General features: G+C 46.7%; 1 protein-coding gene across 7 annotated transcripts in view; it reads left to right on the top strand.

The window, feature by feature from the left end:
* Positions 1–21,216, top strand: part of LRRC49 (leucine rich repeat containing 49) — a 394,882-nt gene that overhangs the window by 49,133 nt on the left and 324,533 nt on the right. Inside the window, exon 1 of one of the 7 annotated variants that reach the window (XM_063926213.1) lies at positions 18,658–18,700. The exons of the other annotated variants lie outside the window; for them this stretch is intronic. Within the exon in view, the coding sequence (XP_063782283.1) occupies positions 18,673–18,700 (28 nt within the window). The 5' untranslated portion in view covers positions 18,658–18,672. Of the gene's footprint in view, positions 1–18,657; positions 18,701–21,216 lie in introns of those variants that run through there. 7 annotated transcript variants of the gene reach the window in all.

The following is a 21,216-nucleotide window of genomic DNA, read 5'->3' as shown; positions in this document are numbered from 1 at the left end:
GACACCCCCAATGATAGACACCTCAGTTTCTCGGCTGTCTAAGAAAATAGTTTTGCCTGCCCCTGGTTCAGCCTCCTGAAAAGATCCAGCTGACCGTAAATTAGAAACAACCCTAAAATCCATATATACGGCTAATGGAACGGTGCTCAGGCCCCCACCATTGCTTGTGTGTGAGTAGGTAACGCTGTGGAAAAATGGTCTGTCAATTTGCTTGTTAACATAAATAGTCCTAACTCTCGGCCATATCAAAGATGCTGCAGATTACTTAGTGGAAGCTATGAAGGATATTGGGTTGCTGAGTTCCAAGATCCTCCGCTGTGGCGATTTCAGCCCGCAGGGTGCTGTGGATCCGCCAATGGAATGCTGATGCTGAATCAAAAAAGAATATTGAGGCGCTTCCTTACAATGGAGAAGCCCTCTTTGGAGACAAGCTGGATGCCATGATTTCAACAACTACATCAGGCAAGTCAGCATTTCTGCCTTCCGCAGCTGCTCCACCTAGGAAAGGATTTCATTCTCATGCGATGCAATCCTTTCGGCCCAACAAGTCCAAAAAGGCAAAGGGTACCCCCTTCTTCGCATGAAGAGGGCGAGGAAGAGGTAAAAAATCTACAACACCATCAGGCTCACAGGAGCAGAAGTCAACAGCTACTTCTGCTAAAACCTCAGCATGACGCTGTGGCTCCCCTGCGGGAGTACGATCGGGTGGGGGCACGTCTACTGTCTTTCATCCAGGTCTGGGTTCACTCAGATCTGGATCCTTGGGTATTGCAGATAGTATCCCAAGGGTACAAATTGGAATTTCAGGACCTTCCCCCATGTCGATTTTTCAAATCAGCCTTAACAGCTTCTGTTCAGGACAGAGCAAAAGTGCTAAACGCAATACAGAAATTATGTCAAGACAACGTAATTTCCTTAGTTCCTGTGTCACAACAGGAAAAAAGGTTTTATTCAAGCCTGTTTGTAGTTCCGAAACCGTATGGCTCGGTCAGACCGATTTTAAACCTATAGACTCTGAACCTTTATTTGAAAAGGTTCAAATTCAAGATGGAATCCCTGAGAGCGGTGATCTCCAGCTTGGAGGAAAAGGAATTTTCTGGTATCGATGGACATCAAAGATGCTTATTTACATGTTCCCATCTACCCGCCGCATCAGCCATACCTGAGGTTTGCGGTGCAGGACTGCCTTTCGGGCTCTCCACGGCTCTGAGAATATTCACCAAAGTGATGGCGGAGATGATGGTTCTTCTTCGCAAGAAAGGAGTCAAAGGCCCTCATTCCGAGTTGTTCACTCGCTAGCTGCTTTTAGCAGCCATGCAAACGCTAAGCCGCCGCCCTCTGGGAGTGTATCTTAGCTTAGCAGAAGTGCGAACGAAAGGATCGCAGCGCTGCTACAATAAATGATTGTGCAGTTTCTGAGCAGCTCCAGACCTACTCCTAGCTTGCGTTCACTTCAGACTGTTTAGTTCCTGTTTTGACGTCACGAACACGTCCTGCGTTTGGCCCGCCACGCCTGCGTTTCCCCAGGCACGCCTGCATTTTTCCACACACTCCCCGAAAACGGTCAGTTACCTCCCAGAAACACCCACTTCCTGTCAATCACTCTGCGGCGAGCAGTGCGACTGAAAAGCGTCGCTCGACCTTGTGTGAAACTACTTTGGCTTTTGTGAACGTACGTCGCGCATGCGCATTGCGCCGCATGCGCAGAAGTGCAATTTTTTTCCTGATCGCTGCGCAGCAACCGAAACCAGCTAGCGAACAACTCTGAATGACCACCAAAGTCATCCCATACTTGGACGATCTCCTCATAAAAGCGAGATCCAGGGAGAAACTAGTGCAGAACATTGCACTTTCCCTGACGGTGCTTCAACAGCACGGTTGGATCATAAACCTTCCAAAATCACAATTGGAACCCACAATGAGGTAATCATTTCTGGGAATGATATTGAACACGGAAGTACAGAAAGTATTCCTACCGGTGGAAAAGGCTCTGGAGATCCAGAGGATGGTCAAACAAGTTTTAAAACCAGCACGCGTATCGATTCATCAGTGCATCCACCTGCTGGGGAAGATGGTAGCGGCCTACGAGGCTCAACAATTTGGCCGATTCCACGCCAGGGTGTTCCAATGGGACCTACTGGGCAAGTGGTCCGGATCGTACCTACACATACACCGGAGGATAATCCTATCAACAAAAGCCAGTATTTCACTCTTGTGGTGGCTTCAAAGTTCTCACCTCCTGGAGGGACGCAGGTTCGGGATTCAGACTTGGATCCTGGTGACCACAGATGCAAGCCTCCGAGGTTGGGGAGCAGTCAGGGTGTGGTATGGTATGCCGGCGGTCGGGCTCCCGGCGACCAGCATACCGGCGCCGGGAGCCCGACCGCCGGCTTACCGACAGTGTGGCGAGCGCAAATGAGCCCCTTGTGGGCTCGCTGCGCTCACCACGCAGCGGGCACGGTGGCGCGCTACGCGCGCCACGCTATTTTGTTCTCCCTCCAGGGGGGTCGTGGACCCCCACGAGGGAGAATAAGTGTCGGTATGCCGGCTGTCGGGATTCCAGCACCGGTATACTGTGTGCCGGGATCCCGACAGCCGGCATACTGAAGACCACCCAGCAGTCACGCAAGGGGAAAGCTTCCAAGGACGATGGTCAAGTCAAGAATTACTCCTTCACATAAACATTCTGGAATTGAGAGCTGTGTACAACAGCCTTCATCAAGCGGCACACCTTCTTCAAGGTCGTCCCATACAGATCCAGTCAGACAATGTAATGGCAGTAGCTTACATAAACCGCAAGGGCGGAACGAAAAAACAGAGCGGCAATGGCAGAGGTGACAAAGATACTTCTCTGGGCAGAAAGACATGCAAAAGCTCTGTCGGCAATTTTCATTCCGGGAGTGGACAACTGGGAAGCAGACTTCCTCAGCAGACACGATCTCCATCCAGGAGAATGGGGCCTCCACCCAGAAGTCTTTGTAGAGGTAGCAGATCGTTGGAGCATTCCTCAAGTAGATATGATGGCATCACGTCTCAACAAGAAGCTTCAGAAATATTGTTCCAGGTCTAGAGACCCACAAGCAATAGCAATGGATGCACTGGTGACCCAGTGGATGTTTCAGTTGGTGTATCTGTTCCCTCCACTTCCACTAATACCAAAAAAAATTCTCAAGATCATCAGAAGAACAAGGGTTCAAGCTATTCTCATTGCTCCAGACTGGCCAAGGAGGGCTTGGTATCCAGATCTTCAGGGGTTATTACTGGAAGATCCTCAGCCTCTTCCTCCTCGCGAGGACCTGCTTCAGCAGGGGCCGTTTGTTTATCAAGACTTACCGTGGCTGCGTTTGACGGCATGGCTGTTGAGCGCCAGATCCTAGCCCGTAAGGGTATTCCCAATGAAGTCATTCCGACACTTTTTCTGGCCAGGAAAGGGGTAACGTCCAAACATTACCATCGTATTTGGAGAAAATATGTATCTTGGTGTGAATCCAAGAAGTCTCCTGCGCTGGAGTTTAAATTAGGATGTCTTTTCCTATTTCTGTCTATTTCTGTCTATCAAGGTCCAAATGTCAGCCTTGTCCAGTTTCTTTCAGAAACAGTTGGCTTCCCTTCCTGAGGTCCAGACGTTCGTGAAGGGGGTTCTGTGCATCCAACCTCCCTTTGTGCCTCCTGCGGCGCCATGGCATCTTAATGTGGTGTTGCAGTTCCTTAAATCGGACTGGTTTGAGCCTCTACAAGAGGTAGAGTTGAAGTTTCTCACTTGGAAAGTGGTCATGCTGTTGGCCTTGGCCTTAGGCAGACGAGTGTCTGAATTAGGGGCTCTGTCACACAAGAGTCCTTATTTGATTTTTCATGAAGATAGAGCTGAACTGCGGACGCGTCAGCATTTTCTTCCAAAGGTTTTGTCTTTTTTCCATATCAACCAACCTGTGGTGGTGCCAGTGGCTTCTGACACCTCAGCCGTTTCAAAGTCCTTGGATGTCGTCAGAGCGTTGAGGACTTATGTTACAAGAACGGCTCGGATAAAGAAAACAGAATCTTTGTTTGTCCTCTGTGACCCCAACAAGATTGGGGGTCCTGCTTCTAAGCAGACTATTGTGCACTGGATCAGAGGTACCATTCAGCACGCTTATTCCACGGCAGGATTGCAGTTACAGAGTTCGGTAAGGGCCCACTCTGCAAGGAAAGTGGGTTCTTCCTGGGCGGCTGCCCGGGGTGTCTCGTTGTTGCAAATTTGCAGAGCAGCTACTTGGTCAGGGGCAAACGCGTTTGCTAAGTTTTACAGGTTTGACACCTTGGCTGCTGACAACCTTCAGTTTGGTCAGTCAGTTCTGCAGGAACATTAGCACTTTCCCGCCCGTACTGGGAGCTTTGGCACATCCCCATGGTACTAAAATGGACCCCAGCATCCTCTAGGACGTAAGAGAAAATAGGATTTTAATTACCTACCGGTAAATCCTGTTCTCGTAGTCCGTAGAGGATGCTGGGCGCCCGCCCAGTGCTCATTTTTCCTGCAAATTACGTTTTGTCTTTTTACACAGGTTCTCATGTGTTAAGATGTTTTACAGCAGTTGCTGTTATGTTATGCATGCACGTTAGCATGGGTTATGTTGAAGCCCATGTTAGGCGGCATGTTTTGTAAGGTGTGAGCTGGTGTGAATCTCGCCACTAGTTTAATGTAAATTCTTCTCTCGAAGTTGTCCGTCTCCTCGGGCACAGTTCCTATACTGAGGTCTGGAGGAGGGGCATAGAGGGAGAAGACAGTTCACACTGTTGAAAAGTGTTAAAAAGCCGAAGGCTCCTGCGGAACAGTCTATACCCCATGGTACTAAAATGGACCCTAGCATCATCTACAGACTATGAGAAAAGGATTTACCGGTATGTAATTAAAATCCTATTATATATGTGTTGTGGTAAGAACTTACCGTTGATAACGGTATTTCTCTTAAGTCCACAGGTTCCACAGGATAACACTGGGATATGATGAAACGACAGCGGATTTGTACCAATCGGTCAAAGCTTTTCGGCCTCCCAGCATGCAACGGGCCCATCCATATATTCCCGCCTCCTGGCTCAGGCAAATCAGTTGTATTCTCAAAGCTCAAGGCAGGAGCATCATAGATAGCCCTAATCAGGCGAGAAGAACACACATACACACCCTTCCGTACAAGAAGGAAGAGGTTAGTGAGTAAAAGGATCCTCAAATCAGGTGCGTCAGTGTGGGATCCCTGTGGAAACTGTGGACTTAGGAGGAATACCGTTATCAACGGTAAGTTCTTACCATAACGTAGATTTCTCCGGCAGGGTCCACAGATTATCCACAGGATAACATTGGGATTTCCCAAAGCAATTTAGTGGTGGGGATGCTCCTGATTGGACAGGAGAATCCTTCGCCCGAATTCAGCGTCATGAGAGACAAAGGTATCTAATGAATGTGTTATTGGAAGACCATGTGGCTGCATTACATATCTTTTCTGCTGAAGCACCACATTGTGCTGCCCATAATGGACCTACCTTACGAGTAGAGTGAGCAGAGACATTAGCCGGAACAGGGAGATCAGCTTGAGAATATGCTTCTATAATCGTCATCCAAAGCCACCTTGCCAGTGTCTGCTTATCAGCAGGCCATCCGTAGAGAATGAAGAGCGAATCTGTCTTTCTGATGGCACTGGTATGATCCACGTAGATCCTTAAGGCACGGACCACGTCCAGCGATGCATCTCCTGAAGAAAGGCTCGGTACCTGGAAAGCCGGGACTGCAATTTCTACGCTAAGGTGGAATTTAGACACCACCTCCGGAAGGTACCCAGATCTAGTTCTGAGAACTGTTTTATCTGGATAAAAAATCAGAAATGGGGAACGACATGACAATGCCCCTAAATCTGAGACTCTTCTAGCTGATGCCATGGCAAGTAGAAGGACAACTTTAGCTGTCAACCATTTAAAATCCACTTTATTAAGTCGTTCAAATGGGGCAACATGAAGGGCCTTTAGGGCTAAATTTAAGTCCCAAGGCACTGTAGGAGGAACAAAAGGAGGTTGAATGCGCAGTATTCCCTGGAAAAAAGTATGCACATCCTTTAAGTTGGCAATTTTCTTTTGGAACCATACAGTCAATGCTGACACTTGCACTCTCAAGGAAGCCACCTTCAAACTTTTATCCATTCCTGCCTTAAGGAATGGTAAGACCCTGTAAACTCTGAAAGACCTAGGGTCCATTTTCCGTTCACTGCACCAATGAATATAGGTTTGCCATATTCGGTGAGAAATGCGAGCTGAGGAAGGTTTCCTTGCTCTGAGCATTGTTTGAATTACCTGTTGTGAGAATCCTCATGACTTCAGGATAAAGGTTTCAAGAGCCACGCCGTCAAAGACAGTCGATCCAGATGTCTGTGATAACAAGGACCCTGCATCAGTAGATCTGGACGTTGAGGGAGCAGCAGTGGAGCATCCCATCGACATTCTCTGCAGATCTGTGTACCTAATGTCTTCTGGGCCAAGCCGGAGCTAATAGTATAACGGCACCCTTTCCTTGCTTTATCTTTCTCACCACCCTGAGTAATAGGGTGATTGGAGGAAACGCATAAGCCAGATGAAAGTCCCATCTCACCGACAGTACATCCACAAAGATCGCTCTGGGATCCTTTGCTCTTGTCCCGTATGCGAGAACTTTGTTGTTCTGACGGGACGCCATGAGATCTATCTCTGGCAACCCCCACTTGTCTACTAGAGTCTGGAAGACCTCCGGGTGTAGAGCCCATTCACTTGCCCGAATGGCTTGTCGACTGCGAAAATCCGCTTCCCAGTTTAGGACTCCCAGAATGAATACTGTGGACAAAGCTGGATGATGAAGTTCAGCCCACTTTATTATGTGACTTAGCTTCTTCATCGCTTTTCGGCTGAGAGTTCCTCCGTGATGGTTGAGGTACGCTACTGCCGTTGCATTGTCCGAGCGGATCTGAACTGGTTTTCCCCCGAACAATGTCCTTTGCCTGAATCAATGCCATGTATATTGCCCGAAGTTCCAATATATTTATTGGCAGGCAACCTTCTTCCTTGGTCAATTGCCCCTGGAAACACAACCTTCCTGACACTGCTCTCCAGCCCTGGAGACTGGCATCCATTGTCAGAATTTCCCAATCTGATATCCAAAAGGGTCTCCCCTTGTTCAGATGGGATGTCTGTAGCCACCAGCCTAATGACCTTCTTACTTCTATCGTAAGAACCATAGTCTGCGTTTTTATTGCCTGATGCAACCCATTCCATTTGGCAAGAATCAGATGCTGCAGAGGCCTCGAGTGGAACTGTGCATACTCCACCATGTCGAACGTTGACACCATCAATCCCATCACACGCATTGCTGCGTGAATGGATACCTTTTAACTGTATAGCAACTCCTGAATCCTTGATCGAACCTTGGATATCTTATTCAGAGGTAAAATTACTCTCTGAAGGCTTGAATCCAGTACAGCCCCCCAAGTGAGTCATCCGCTGTGACGGAACCAGAGACGATTTTTGCCCAATTTATGAGCCGCCCGTGCCTTTGTAGACACGTTATTGTCTGTTGCAGATGACATAGGAGCAATTCCTGTGACTGTGCCAGTATTAAAAGATTGTCGAGGTATGGAAAATCTCTTATCCCCTGCTGGCAGAGATAAGCTGCCATTACCACCATCATTTTGGTAAATACTCTGGGGGCTGTGGCTGACCCAAAAGGTATGACCTGGAACTGAAAATGCTGTTGGAGGATAGCGAACCTGAGAATACTGATGGGACAGTGCTATAGGAACATGTAGGTAAGAATCCTGGATATCCAGGTATACCATATAATCCCCTGGCTCCATGGCCGAAATTATGGAACGTAAAGTCTCCATATGAAACCGAGGTACCCAAATGTATTTGTTCAGCACTTAGAGATTGAGAATGGGCCGGAATGACCCATTTGGAGTAAAAACCCTGTCCTCGTTGTGCAGGAGGAACTGAAATGACTACTCCTGACTGAAGCAATTTCTGAACTGCCTCTTGCAAAGCCCTTGCCTTTTTCTCCACCCGAGACGGGCTGGTACAAAAAACCTTCGAGGATGGTGCTTCTTGAAGGCAAAAGCATAACCTAGAGATACCGCTTCCTGTACCCAGGCATCTATTGTAGACTGCTGCCAGATCTGTGCAAACTGAAGAAGTCGGGCTCCCACCCTGGGATCCCCCAGTTGGAGGCCCGCACCATCAGGCTGATGGCTTATTATCTGTTTTACCAAATGGCCCTCTGGTAGCCCAATGCTTTTTAGTCTTACCAGACTTGTTGTATTGGAACTGCCAGCCATCCGTTTTTCCTTTAGCTTTTCTTTGAGAACGAAAGGGCCGAAAAGCTGGAACTTTAGGTTTGAAATTGTATGTGGAAGGAAACTTTACCTTTTTAGAGTATGCTTCTGACTCCAAAATATCTGTCAATTCTTTACAAAAAAGAATATCTCCAGAAAAAGGCAAACGTTCCAAAACCTTCTTAGATTCTGAACCCGCTTTCCACGTACATAGCCAAACTGCTCTGCGAGCAGCTATTGTTGAAGCTGATGCTCTGGAGGCAATAGTACCCATATCCAATGCTGCTTCTTCCAAGAACATTGCAGCCTGTTTCATATGTGCTATATGGGATTTTTGCTCTCTAGATACGATTGAAAAATCCCCCTCCAATGCATCAGACCAGGCAGCCACTGCCTTTACCATCCAAGCTGAAACCATGGCTGGCCTTATGACTGCCCCAGACAGGGAAAAAATAGTTTTTAAAAACCATCCACTCTCCTATCCGTGACATCATTTAATGATGTTGAAGGCAAATGTAATGTAGATTTTCGCACTAATCGAATCACATGTGTATCTACTTTAGGAGCCACCTCCATTTTTAAACAATCCCCAGCTGGAAGAGGATAATTGGAATTCCATTCCTTAAAATTCTAAACTTCTTATTGGGCGTAGCCCAAACCTCTTCCATGATTTCCGTCAGCTGATCTGACCCCGGAAACTCAGTCTTAACTGTTTTGGGACGTTTAAACACAGGTGTCTTGTTTTTTAACACAGGCTCTGCTGAATCCTCTAAGGATAAAATGGCCTTCATTACTTTAACTTGGCTATATCCACTGAGCTGAGACCTTCCTCCTCCTTTTCGTATGCCGAAGTAGAATTTATTGAGCTTTCATCCTCCGATGAATCCTCATCTGAAACGTGTAGCCTGTGAGGATGAAGATTTACTTACCACTGGCTTATCAGCCTGTTTCTTTTGAGAGGCTGCTGCTGGAAGTGATAAACCACAGGTGGGAAGCTGCATGTAAGGGTTAATCGATGAATTATCCGTTCCGCTATACTGGATAATGTCTGTGCAGACATAGCCCAAGGTGGATCAATCTGCACCTGAATCTGCCTTGTATTTTTCAAGAGACCCTGGTGAAAGCTAAACAATTTGCACACAAACCATCCTGAACCAGATCCTGAGAGGTTAACACAGCTTTGCAAGACAAACATGATATGAGTGCTGGTGTTGCTGTGAGTGTATCTTCCTCACCTTTGCTGTTCTTAGACATGATAAATAATCAACACTTCCACAATGTACTACACAATTTGTGACTGTAATCACTTTAAGCTTTTTAAAGTGACATACAATCCGACCCTACCCATGCACCAGCATTGAGGATCGGAATAGAAAAAAACTGACAGAATATATAGTAAAGTCAGCAATCACACTAGCAGTCAGTCACATGTTATACATTAGTGTAATAAGCAATATGAGCACATCTTCAACTACATTTCAAGTCTGTAGGAGAACATATTATGTTTAAACAGATCTACTGTATTCAGACGCATAGCGAAAGAAACCAAAGTAATAGTATACAGACTCATATGCAATAGGCACTTATCTAACTATTCGTACTCAAAAGGTAGATAGAGACTTAGTGCTGTATTACCCGTACTCAGTAGAGAGGGATACAGGGAGACTCACCCCGCTTCCAGGACCCATCAATATGTTTGCGAACGATGAGTGGATCCAGACGCTACTAGGCACACTGCCGCACCATGAACCTATAGTGAACACAGACACTCAGTGAATACAGATGCACCAGTCACACAGCCACCTATGCTGTGACTGGGTCCCTTTTGTATACAGCGTCTGAGACGAAAGCGGGAAAACAGTTAATGGCGGGAGACTCGGAGGAAACTGGTCATGAACTGGGGGGAGGGGCGATCGGGAGAGCGTTTGACACCCCACTGCTGACATCAACCCTAGGGATCGCGGCCTTATACTATTCCTGGAACTTATGATCCCTAAGGCCTAGCGCTGGTGCACCCGAGGTGGCAATGATGGTCTCCTCCCAAAACAGTGCGGCTGTGTCCGTATTCCTCTTCTAAGCGGAACTGATGCCTTACCTTCTCCCCGTGCTCCGGCCACAGCCTGGTAACATCTGCTGGACCTGCTAGTATATCCGACACAGACGCTCGCCGAAACAGCACTGTACTCGTGGGTAAGCGTTGTCGCGACCCGGCAGAGAGTTGTTGGAGCGACTCTTTCTAAGGTACGTATAAGACACTTTTTAGAAAGATCACTCAAGAAAAAATTGTAAGACTATAAAAATAAAATAAGAAAGCTTATGGCTGCTAAAAACCAGCAGCCCTCTGACCATGGTTCGGCTCCTGCCGCACCAAACAAAAAACTGATTTTCCTGAGCCAGGATGCTGGGATATGTGGATGGGCCCGTTGCATGCTGGGAGGCCGAAAAGTTTTGACCGACTGGTACAAATCCGCTGTCGCTTCATCATATCCCAATGTTATCCTGTGGACCCTGTTGGAGAAATATATATATATATATATATATATATATATACACACACACACACACATAGGACAAAGATGCGGCACTCCAGACTTGAATAATCCGCATGATGCAAGCTTATACTTTGCAACGTTTCAGTAGACACACCTACTGTCGTCAGGCTTTATTACAAAATTAAAACAATGTACATACCTTTTATAGTATAACCTCGTGCATTCCCGCCAGCTCGTCCCGGGACCGCTCACCCGCCGAGCCGCACAGGCCGTGACGTCATCGTCAATCGACGGCGCCGTGTAACAACACCCATCACCATGACAACAAAAACTCTGTGCAGTAAATCATAGCACTGGCTGAAACAATGTAATGCAAGATACTTAACAGATACATAGTTGTCTTTAAAACACTGTGCGGGCTGTTTCAAACCCTTAAGGCCATAATATATATAAACATTACCCTATCAATGCTGCCCATGCAATAACTAATAAATATGTATCTTACTATTTGAAATCTCATCTAAAGGATATCACTAGTTGTTTCACTTTAAAAAGCATGAATATGAGACTGATTCGTTTAATCCTTTGGGGTGTATTACCCCCAGGCGCAGAATCCATTTGGTTTCTAACTGTAGCAATTTAGCGCCTCTATTGCCTCCTCTCATATCTACAGGAACACAGTCTATCATCCTGTACCTAATACTGTGTAGTGGATGTTTCAAATGAACAAAATGCCGGGCAAAGGGCTGTTCACTATCTCCCGTGTCCAAAGCATTGCGGATGGCTGACCTGTGAGCAGACATTCTTTCTTTGAATTTTCGCTCAGTTTTGCCAATGTAGCTCAAGCCACATGGCCAAACAATTTGATAAATTACAAAGTTAGAATTACATGTCAACTGATGTTTGATGGGGATTTTTTGCCCAGTATGAGGGTGATCAAAAAATCACCTGTAAGAAGATACTGGCACGTAACACATGAACATTTAATAATACCCAACTTCACAGTAATTGGTAAAAATGACTTTTTACCTAAGGGTTCTCTCTTCAATTTTGCTACATCCGTTTTCACCAATAAATCACGTAGGTCCTGACCTCGGGAATAACAAGGCATTAATTTGGTGTCTCCCAAATTCAAATTATTATCAGAGACAATAATAGGCCAATGCTTTTTAGATATAGTGTTAATGTGTGTAGATCTAACATTAAATTTGTTAACCCATGGTAAAACTGGTTTGTCAACCCTATTTTTTTTTATTAGTAGTAAGTAATGTCTCCCTATCTAAGGCCATCACTCTATTTTTAGAGCATTTTAATGTTCTTAAAGAGTAACCTCTGTCTACCAGCTTGTCAATGAGGGAATCTATCTGTTGTTCAGCTGTCTCCCTGTTGCTATTTATGCGTCTAATCCTGATCATCTGAGAGTAAGGGAGTCCTCTCATCATAGATTTAGTATGGCAGCTTCTAGCATGTAATAGCTGTTGTTTGTCTGTTGGTTTAGCAAACACTGTGGTAGTCAGAACAGAATCCCTAATCTGAATTTGAACGTCCTTGAAATTGATGACATCTTGGTTCATACTATAGGTGAACTTGATGGGTCCCTCTGTGGCATTGTGCCCAATAATCATATTTTCCAGTACTGTATGGTTGCCTTTCCACATTAAATCATCTATATACCTGTTAAATAAGTGCTTGGGAGGAAAACAGAGGATTACTGTAAAACAGATCCTCTTCTACCCCGAACATTACTATATTTGCGTACACTGGAGCCACAGAGGAACCCATCACACACCCCTGTATTTGCATATAAAATTGCTTGTCATAAAGAAAAAACAGGATTTTGATAACTACCGGTAAATCCTTTTCTCCTAGTCTGTAGAGGATGCTGGGGTCCACTTCATGACCATGGGGTATAGACGGTTCCGCAGGAGCCATGGGCACTCTTAAGACTTTTCAATGGGTGTGAACTGGCTCCTCCCTCTATGCCCCTCATCCAGACCTCAGTTATAGGAACTGTGCCCAGGGAGACGGACATTTCGAGGAAAGGATTTAATTTAAACTAGTGGTGAGATACATACCAGCTCACACCTCAACCATGCCGCACAACATGGCATTCAATATAACACACGCCAACAGGCATGAATCAATTACAGCAACATGCTGAAACTAATATAACACAACTTGTGTAACTCTAATAACAAAAACTGCAGGTAAAGTACGCCCTGGGACGGGGGCCCAGCATCCTCTACGGACTAGGAGAAAAGGATTTACCAGTAGGTATCAAAATCCTGTTTTCTCATACGTCCTAGAGGATGCTGGGGTCCACTTCATGACCATGGGGTTTATACCAAAGCTCCAGTACGGGCGGGAGAGTGCGGATGACTCTGCAGCACCTGATTGACCGAACTTGAGGTCTTCATCGGCCAAGGTGTCAAACTTGTAGAATTTTGCAAATGTGTTTGACCCTGACCAAGTAGCTGCTCGGCAAAGTTCCAATGCCGAGATTACCCGGGCAGCCGCCCAGGATGAGCCCACCTTCCTAGTGGAATGGGCCTTCACCGACGTCGGTAACGGCAATCCAGCCGTAGTATAAGCGTGCTGAATCATACCTCTTATCCAACGCGCAATAGTCTGCTTAGAAGCAGGACACCCAATCTTGTTGGGAGCATACAGGATAAACAAAGACTCTGTTTTCCGTATTCGAGCTGTTCTAGCGACATAAATCTTCAAAGCCCTAACCACATCTAGAGACTTTGACTCCGTGAACGTGTCAGTAACTATTGGCACCACAATAGGTTGGTTTATGTGGAAAGATGAAACCACCTTTGGAAGAAAATGTTGACGAGTTCTCAACTTCATGGAAGATCAGGTAAGGGCTCTTGTGAGACAAGGCCCCCAATTCAGACACCCGCCGTGCGGATGCCAATGCCAAAAGCATCACCATTTTCCCAGTGAGAAACTTCAACTCTATCTCTTGTAGAGACTCAAACCAATCCAACTGAAGGAACTGCAACACCACATTAAGGTCCCATGGTGCCACTGGAGGCACAAATGGAGGCTGGATGTGCAGAACCCCTTTCACGAAGGTCTGAACCTCTGGAAGAGAGGCCAATTGTTTTTGGAAGAACACTGACAAGGCCGAAATCTGGACCTTGATTGACCCCAATCGGAGGTCCACCTCCACACCAGCCTGCAGAAAATGGAGAAAACGTCCCAACTGAAACTCTTCCATAGGAGCCTTCTTGGATTCACACCAAGACACACATTTTCTCCAAATACGGTGGTAATGTTTCGACGTTACTCCTTTCCTGGCCTGAATAAGGGTGGGGATGACTTCCTTGGGATTACCCTTTCGGGCTAGGATCCGGCGCTCAACAGCCATGCCGTCAAATGTAGCCACGGTAAGTCTTGATACATGCACGGCCCCTGCTGCAGCAGATCCTCGCGAAGAGAAAGAGGCCGAGGATCTTCTATGAGCAACTCCTGAAGATCTGGGTACCAAGCCCTCCTTGGCCAGTCTGGGGCAATGAAGATTGCTCGAACTCTTGTTCTCCTTATGATCCTGAGCACTTTTGGGATCAGCAGAAGTGGAGGGAAGACATACACCGACCGGAACACCCACTGGGCCACTAGCGCATCCACTGCTATTGCTTGAGAGTCTCTCGACCTGGAACAATATTTCTAAAGCTTCTTGTTGAGACGAGATGCTATCATGTCTACTCGAGTAACTCCCCAAAGAATTGTCACCTCTGCGAAGACTTCTTGGTGGAGGCCCCACTCTCCTGGATGGAGATCGTGTCTGCTGAGGAAGTCTGCTTCCCAGTTGTCTACTCCCGGAATGAAAATTGCCGACAGAGCCTTTACATGTCATTCTGCCCAGAGGAGGATCTTCGTCACCTCTGCCATTGCTGCTCTGCTTTTCGTTCCTCCCTGCCTGTTTATGTACGCAACTGCTGTTACATTGTCCGACTGGATCTGCACGGAATGATCTTGAAGAAGATGTCCGCTTGTTGAAGGCCATTGTAAATGTCTCTCAATTCCAGCACGTTTATGTGAAGGCAGGCTTCCTGACTTGACCATTTTCCTTGAAAGCTTTCTCCCTGAGTGACAGCTCCCCAGCCTCGGAGACTTGCATCCGTGGTTACCAGGACCCAGTCCTGAATCCCGAACCTGCGTCCCTCTAGTTGGTGAGAACTGTGTAGCCACCACAGGAGCGAAATCCTGGCTTTTGACGACAGGATTATCTTCCAGTGCATGTGTAGGTGTGACCCCGACCACTTGTCCAACAGGTCCCACTGGAATACCCTGGCATGGAACCTCCCAAACTGTATGGCCTCGTAGGCCGCCACCATCTTCCCCAACAACCGAATGCACTGATGGATCAACACACTTGATGGTCTCAATATCTGTTTTACCATTTTCTGGATTTCCAGAGCCTTTTCCACCGGAAGAAATACTCTCTGAACTTCTGTGTCCAGAATCATCCCGAGAAAAGACAATCTTGTCGTCGGTTCCAACTGTGACTTTGGATAATTTATGATCCAACCGTGTTGTTGGAGTATTGACAGGGAGAGTGTGATGTTTTGTAACACCTGCTCCCTGGATCTCGCCTTTATCAGGAGATCGTCTAGATAAGGAATTATATTGACTTCTTTTTGACGCAGGAGAACCATCATCTCCGCCATCACCTTTGTGAATACCCTCGGCGCCGTGGAGAGACCGAAAGGTAACGTCTGAAATTGGTAATGGCAATCCTGAACCGCGAATCTCAGATAAGCCTGGTGAGGAGGATAAATGGGAACATGCAGGTAAGCATCTTTTATATCTACAGACACCATGTAGTCCCCCTCCTCCAGACTGGAAATCACTGCCCTCAGTGATTCCATTTTGAACTTGAATCTTTTCAAGTAGAGATTCAGATTTGTTAGGTTTAGGATCGATCTGACCGAGCCGTCCGGCTTCGAAACTACAAAAAGACTTGAATAAAACCCCTCCCCTTGTTGTGACAAAGGTACCAGGACTATGACCTGATTCTGACATAATTTTTGGATTGCCGATGTTACTGCTTCCCTTTCTGGAAGAGAAGCTGGCAAGGTGGATTTGAAAAATCGGCATGGGGGAACTTCTTGAAACTCCAGCTTTTATCCCTGGGACACTATTTGCAACACCCAGGGATCCAGGCCAGACAGAATCCAACCTTGGCTGAACAGTTTGAGACGTGCCCCCACCCGAGCGGCCTCCCGCAAAGGAGCCCCAGCGTCCTGCTGAAGATTTGGCAGAAGTAGGGGTAGATTTCTGCTCCTGGGAACCTGAAGCCGCTGTGGACTTCTTTCCCTTTCCCCTTCCCCTACCTGCAAAGAAGAGGGAACCTCTCGTTTGTATTTATTAGGCCGAAAGGACTGCATGTGCGGGTGATATGTCTTTTTTGCCGGTGCAGGTGCAGAGGGCAAAAATGTCGACATACCTGCGGTAGCCGCCGAGACCAACGCATCCAGTCCATCGCCAAATAAGGCCTCACCTTTATATGGGAGAGCCTCCATATTTCTTTTGGAATTCGCATCCGCGTTCCACTGGCGAATCCACAATGCCCAACGAGCCGATACTGCCATGGTAGCGGCTTTTGAACTCAAGAGTCCAATATCTTTCATCGCTTCTAGCATGTATGCGGCAGCGTCTTTGATATTCCCTAACTTAAGGAGTATCTCATCTTTATCAGTCGTGTCAATTTCTGATGACACGCTTTCTGACCATTTTTCAATAGCGCGACTCACCCACGCGCAAGCAATTGTGGGCCTGAGCAGTGTACCATTGGCAACATAAATGGATTTCAATGTAGTTTCCATCTTTCGGTCTGCCGACTCTTTTAGTGAAGCCGTGCCAGGTGCAGGGAGAATTACCTTCTTTGTCAACCTGGACAGTGCACTGTCTGACACAGGGGCGACTCCCATTTTTTTCCTGTCCTCCACCGGGAAAGGATAAGCTATCTGAATTCTCTTGGGAATACGAAATTTCTTTTCGGGATTCACCCACATCCCTTCAAAGAGAGTATTAAGCTCGTGGGAAAGAGGGAAAGTGACCTTAGATTTCTTTTCTTGATAAAAATAAGCCTTCTACTGAGGTACAGGAGTGGCTTCCGTGACTTCCAGAACTTCCCTTATAGCTACAATCATATATTGTATATTTTTTGCCAATTTATGATCTATTTCTCTGGAGTCACTATCGTCGACACAAGAATCAGTGTCCGTGTCGGTATCAGTATTCACAATATTCGCAAATGGTTTCTTATGTGACCCAGAGGGGTCGCCTGCGGATGGTAGAACAGAGCCCTGAAAAATCACATCCTCCACAGATTTTCTCCAGCACTCAGCATGAGATTCAGACTTATCTAATCTCCTGTTGAAATGATGCATACTATCACGTATTTCTTTCACCCATGCAGGCTCTTGGTGTGCTGGCAGCGCCACCACATTACACTTCTGTGTCCCTAAAATGGTTTCCTCCGGGGAGGAACTCCCTGCCTCTGACATGTCTTACACACGTGTACAACACACACACACAGACACACTGGAACTTATAGGGGACAGACCCACAGTAAAATCTGTCAGAGGGACACAGTTTAGGAGCAGCCAGTTCACAACCCCAGCGCCAGTATCTAATGCCTGTGAACACAGAATGCCCACTGACATTTAGCGCTTTTTACACAGTAAAACACACTTGTAAAGCACCACATTCGCTTGTGCCCCCCCCTGTTTTGCACCCTGATACTTGTAGTCAGAAGTGAAGGAGGATCAGCGATGTCTCTGCAGCCTTAGGAGAGAGAAAATGGCGCTGAGCAGTGTGCTGTCTGCCTGAGGAAGAAGCTCCGCCCCCACAATGGCGCGTTTTTACCTCAGAAACTTTTCATAATATTTATACTGGCGGGGGTAGGGCTGTGCCTGGGCATCTTATGCCCCCTTTTTGCCAGTTTATAGTGGTGTTTTTGCTGCCCAGGGCGCCGCCCCCCCCCCCCCCCCCCCGCACCCTGTGCACCCTGCAGTGCCTGTGTGTGTGTGTGTGGGCAGCAATGGCGCGCTGCGCTTCCGCCAGCCGCGCTGTACCTCAGACGTCACTTTTCTTGATAGAAGATGTCGTCTTCTACTCGCCTGTCTCCTGACTTCTGGCTCTGTGAGGGGGGTGATGGCGTGCTGTGGGAGTGAGCATCTAGACACGGCTAGCGTTCAGTACCCTTCAGGAGCTCATGGTGTCCTGTCAGCCAGAAGCAGAGCCATGAAATTCTTCAGGAAGTTGGTTCCTACTTCTGCCCCCTCAGTCCCACGAAGCAGGGAGACTGTTGCCAGCAGTTCTCCCTGGAAAATAAAAAACCTAACAAGTCTTTTCAGAGAAGCTCAGTAGAGCTCCCCTAGAGTGCATCCAGTCTGCCTGGGCACAATTCTAAAACTGAGGTCTGGAGCAGGGGCATAGAGGGAAGAGCCAGTTCACACCCTTGAAAAGTCTTAACGTGCGGAACCGTCTATACCCCATGGTCATGAAGTGGACCCCAGCATCCTCTAGGACATATGAGAAAAATTAATTGTCAAAATTAATTCCAGCAATTGTAGTATCGCATCAATTTTAGCCAAATTAAATGCCTTCTTTCTCAGTAAGAATCTTCTGACAGCAGCTAATCCACAATGGTGCGGTATTGATGTATATAGACTTATTACATCTACCGTCACCAACCATGTGTCATCTGTAATTGATGTCACTTTTTTTTCTAATTATTTAACAGATTGGTGTTATCCAGCAGAAAATAGTGTGACAACTGCTCCTGCTGTGATCCGTGCCGCGGGTGCAGAGAGGAGGTAGCACTGTGATCCTCTTGACCCATGCAAAAGGATCAAGAGAGAAAAATAGGTATCCATACTGTTTATAAGTGGGGTAGCCTATAAACAATAAAGTAAATATATATATCTATCGTATGCAGAGTTTGGCACTCCTAGAGCAAACACTTAGCTGCAGCCAGGGCCTTCATAAATAGGTAGATAAATAGGACAAAGATGCGGCACTCCAGGCTTGAATAATCCACATGATGCAAGCTTATACTTTGCAACGTTTCAGTAGACACACCTACTGTCTGTAATAAAAGAATTATTTATCAATGGTAAGACCATAAATCCTGTTAGTGGTCACTGAGAGCTAATTTGCTCCCTTCTGTCCACAATAAATTTCTTATGACAGTATTTCCTATATTGCCTTGTACTTCATTGGAGTAACGAGACAACTCAAAAGTTTTTTTGCATGTAGTTTACATCATTTTGTATATAGAAGGTATCAAACTATTTTATATTTTCTTCCTTTCCCCATATATTGTCAGATTCCCTGTTAACATTTCGGCGAATTAAGGAAGCACTACACCTTTTACAATTTATACCTTCTCTGTGCTTTTTACATTAGTGCCCATTCTAAACTACTATTTTCTCTTACGTCCTAGAGGATACTGGAGTCCATTTAGTATCGTGGGGTATACACGGGTCCACTAGGAGCCATGGGCACTTTAAGAATTTGATTGTTTGGGCTGGCTCCTCCCTCTATGCCCCTCCTACCAGACTCAGTTTAGAAAATGTGCCCGGAGAAGCCGGTCAGGCTGAAGGAAGCTCCTGGAGAGTTTTCTGCATTTATTTTCTATGTTTGTTATTTTCAGGCAGGGCTGGTTGGCAGCAGCCTGCCTGCCTCGTGGAACTTAGGGGGCGCGGGGGGGGGGGGGGGGGAGAATGGCCCAACCGTGAAGGGTCAATGGTCCCGTTCCTCGCTGACAGGACACTGGGCTCCTGAGGGAACTATTCGCAAGCCCCAGTACGGCGAGCGTACATTCCCTCAGCATGCCGCCACCACTAACAGAGCCAGAAGAATGAAGAGTGGTGAGTACTAAGCCGATGTCCCGGATTTTGGCGGCACGATGGTACAGAGACACACGGCTTCTAAACGGGGCAGAATGCGTCTCCAGACACAGTACACAACTGCGTCGCAGTACACTGTACACAGTACCCAAATTGGCAAACATAGCCTTTTAAATGGTACTGCTCCATTTTAAGCACAAAAATTACCTCAGCCAGTATAAGAAAGCGGGAAGATTGCACGCAATTGAAGGGGCGGGGCTTCACTATGAGAGGATCCAGCAGTTCACCAGTGCCATTTTCCCTCTACAGTGGACACAGGCGCTGACTGACAGGGATGCGCAGCTCCTCTGGGGTGGCTCCAAATTACCTCAGCGGTACCAGGGGGTCATAGCAGGGGGGAGCGACTATTAGTGTACTAAGTCCCCTATCGGGGTACTTAGTCTGCGACCTGGCTAAGCTTGGCATTAGTGGTAAGGGCGCGGTGGGGGCTGGCTCCAAACAACTCTGTCTCTCCTTGAAGGGCTCTTTGTGGGTTACTTGTGCTTAACCTTTTCCTGTCGTCGGTGTGTGTGTGTGTGTGTGTGTGTGTGTGTGCTGTCATATTTACATTATGTCAGGCAAAGAGTGTGTTTCTTGTACAGTGGAGTGTTCCTCTTCACCAGGGGGCTCACTACTGGGTACTCAGGGTTCACAGAATAGTGGGGCTGAACCGGAGTGGGTTAATTTTCTTAAAGGAATGATCTCCACTCTTTCTACAAAATTGTCCCGCATTGAGAAAGAGACGCAATACTTAAATAAACTGTGGATGAGTTTATGAACAGAGACTCGGTGCACAAAACAGCATCTCAATCCCCTCCCATTTGTCCGCAAAAGCGATCTCTGGCCCATATCCTGCAGCCTCACTCTGATAGAAAAAGGACTCAGCTGCGCAATGAAATTGGAAACATGAACAAAAGCTGACGTATGCTGAGATATATTATAAAAAAAGAATTTAATATGACAATAAAATTTTTTTTCATACAATAAACCATATAATCTGTACTTAAACCTTATAGGGAAATAGTCAAATGCCCTGTGCTGGATATCAGATAAAACAAGCACTTGTGGTGTGAGCGGTAACAATATGCAACATTTGTATCCAACAAATAGAAACAGTGTCGTATCCTGCGTATGAATGAATTGTTATAATGTAGAGTAGTTCATAGGTTTTAGAAAGGTAACTGCAGTCCCATGAATGTTTTAATATGGCTCCGCTATGTAGAAATGCTCTGTCAGATAAAGTCAAAAATTACCTCTCCCGTGGGCTGGTTTCTAACTGAGCGTCCTCGGTTAGATTATCCTGCGTTGCCCACCACATAGCTGTCACTGGGAGGGAGAGTGCAGGGCTTGCACCCGGCGGAGTCCTACACGGAAACGCTGCTGGAAGCATAAAGGACTATGGAGACTATGGGGGTAATTCCAAGTTGATCGCAGCAGGAATTTTGTTAGCAGTTGGGCAAAACCATGTGCACTGCAGGGGAGGCAGATTTAACA

This window comes from Pseudophryne corroboree, chromosome 6, assembly GCF_028390025.1.
Source record: "Pseudophryne corroboree isolate aPseCor3 chromosome 6, aPseCor3.hap2, whole genome shotgun sequence".
Taxonomy (NCBI): Eukaryota; Metazoa; Chordata; class Amphibia; order Anura; family Myobatrachidae; genus Pseudophryne; species Pseudophryne corroboree.
Note: the sequence above shows the minus strand (reverse complement) of the source record. Positions and strands in the feature narration are given on the sequence as shown.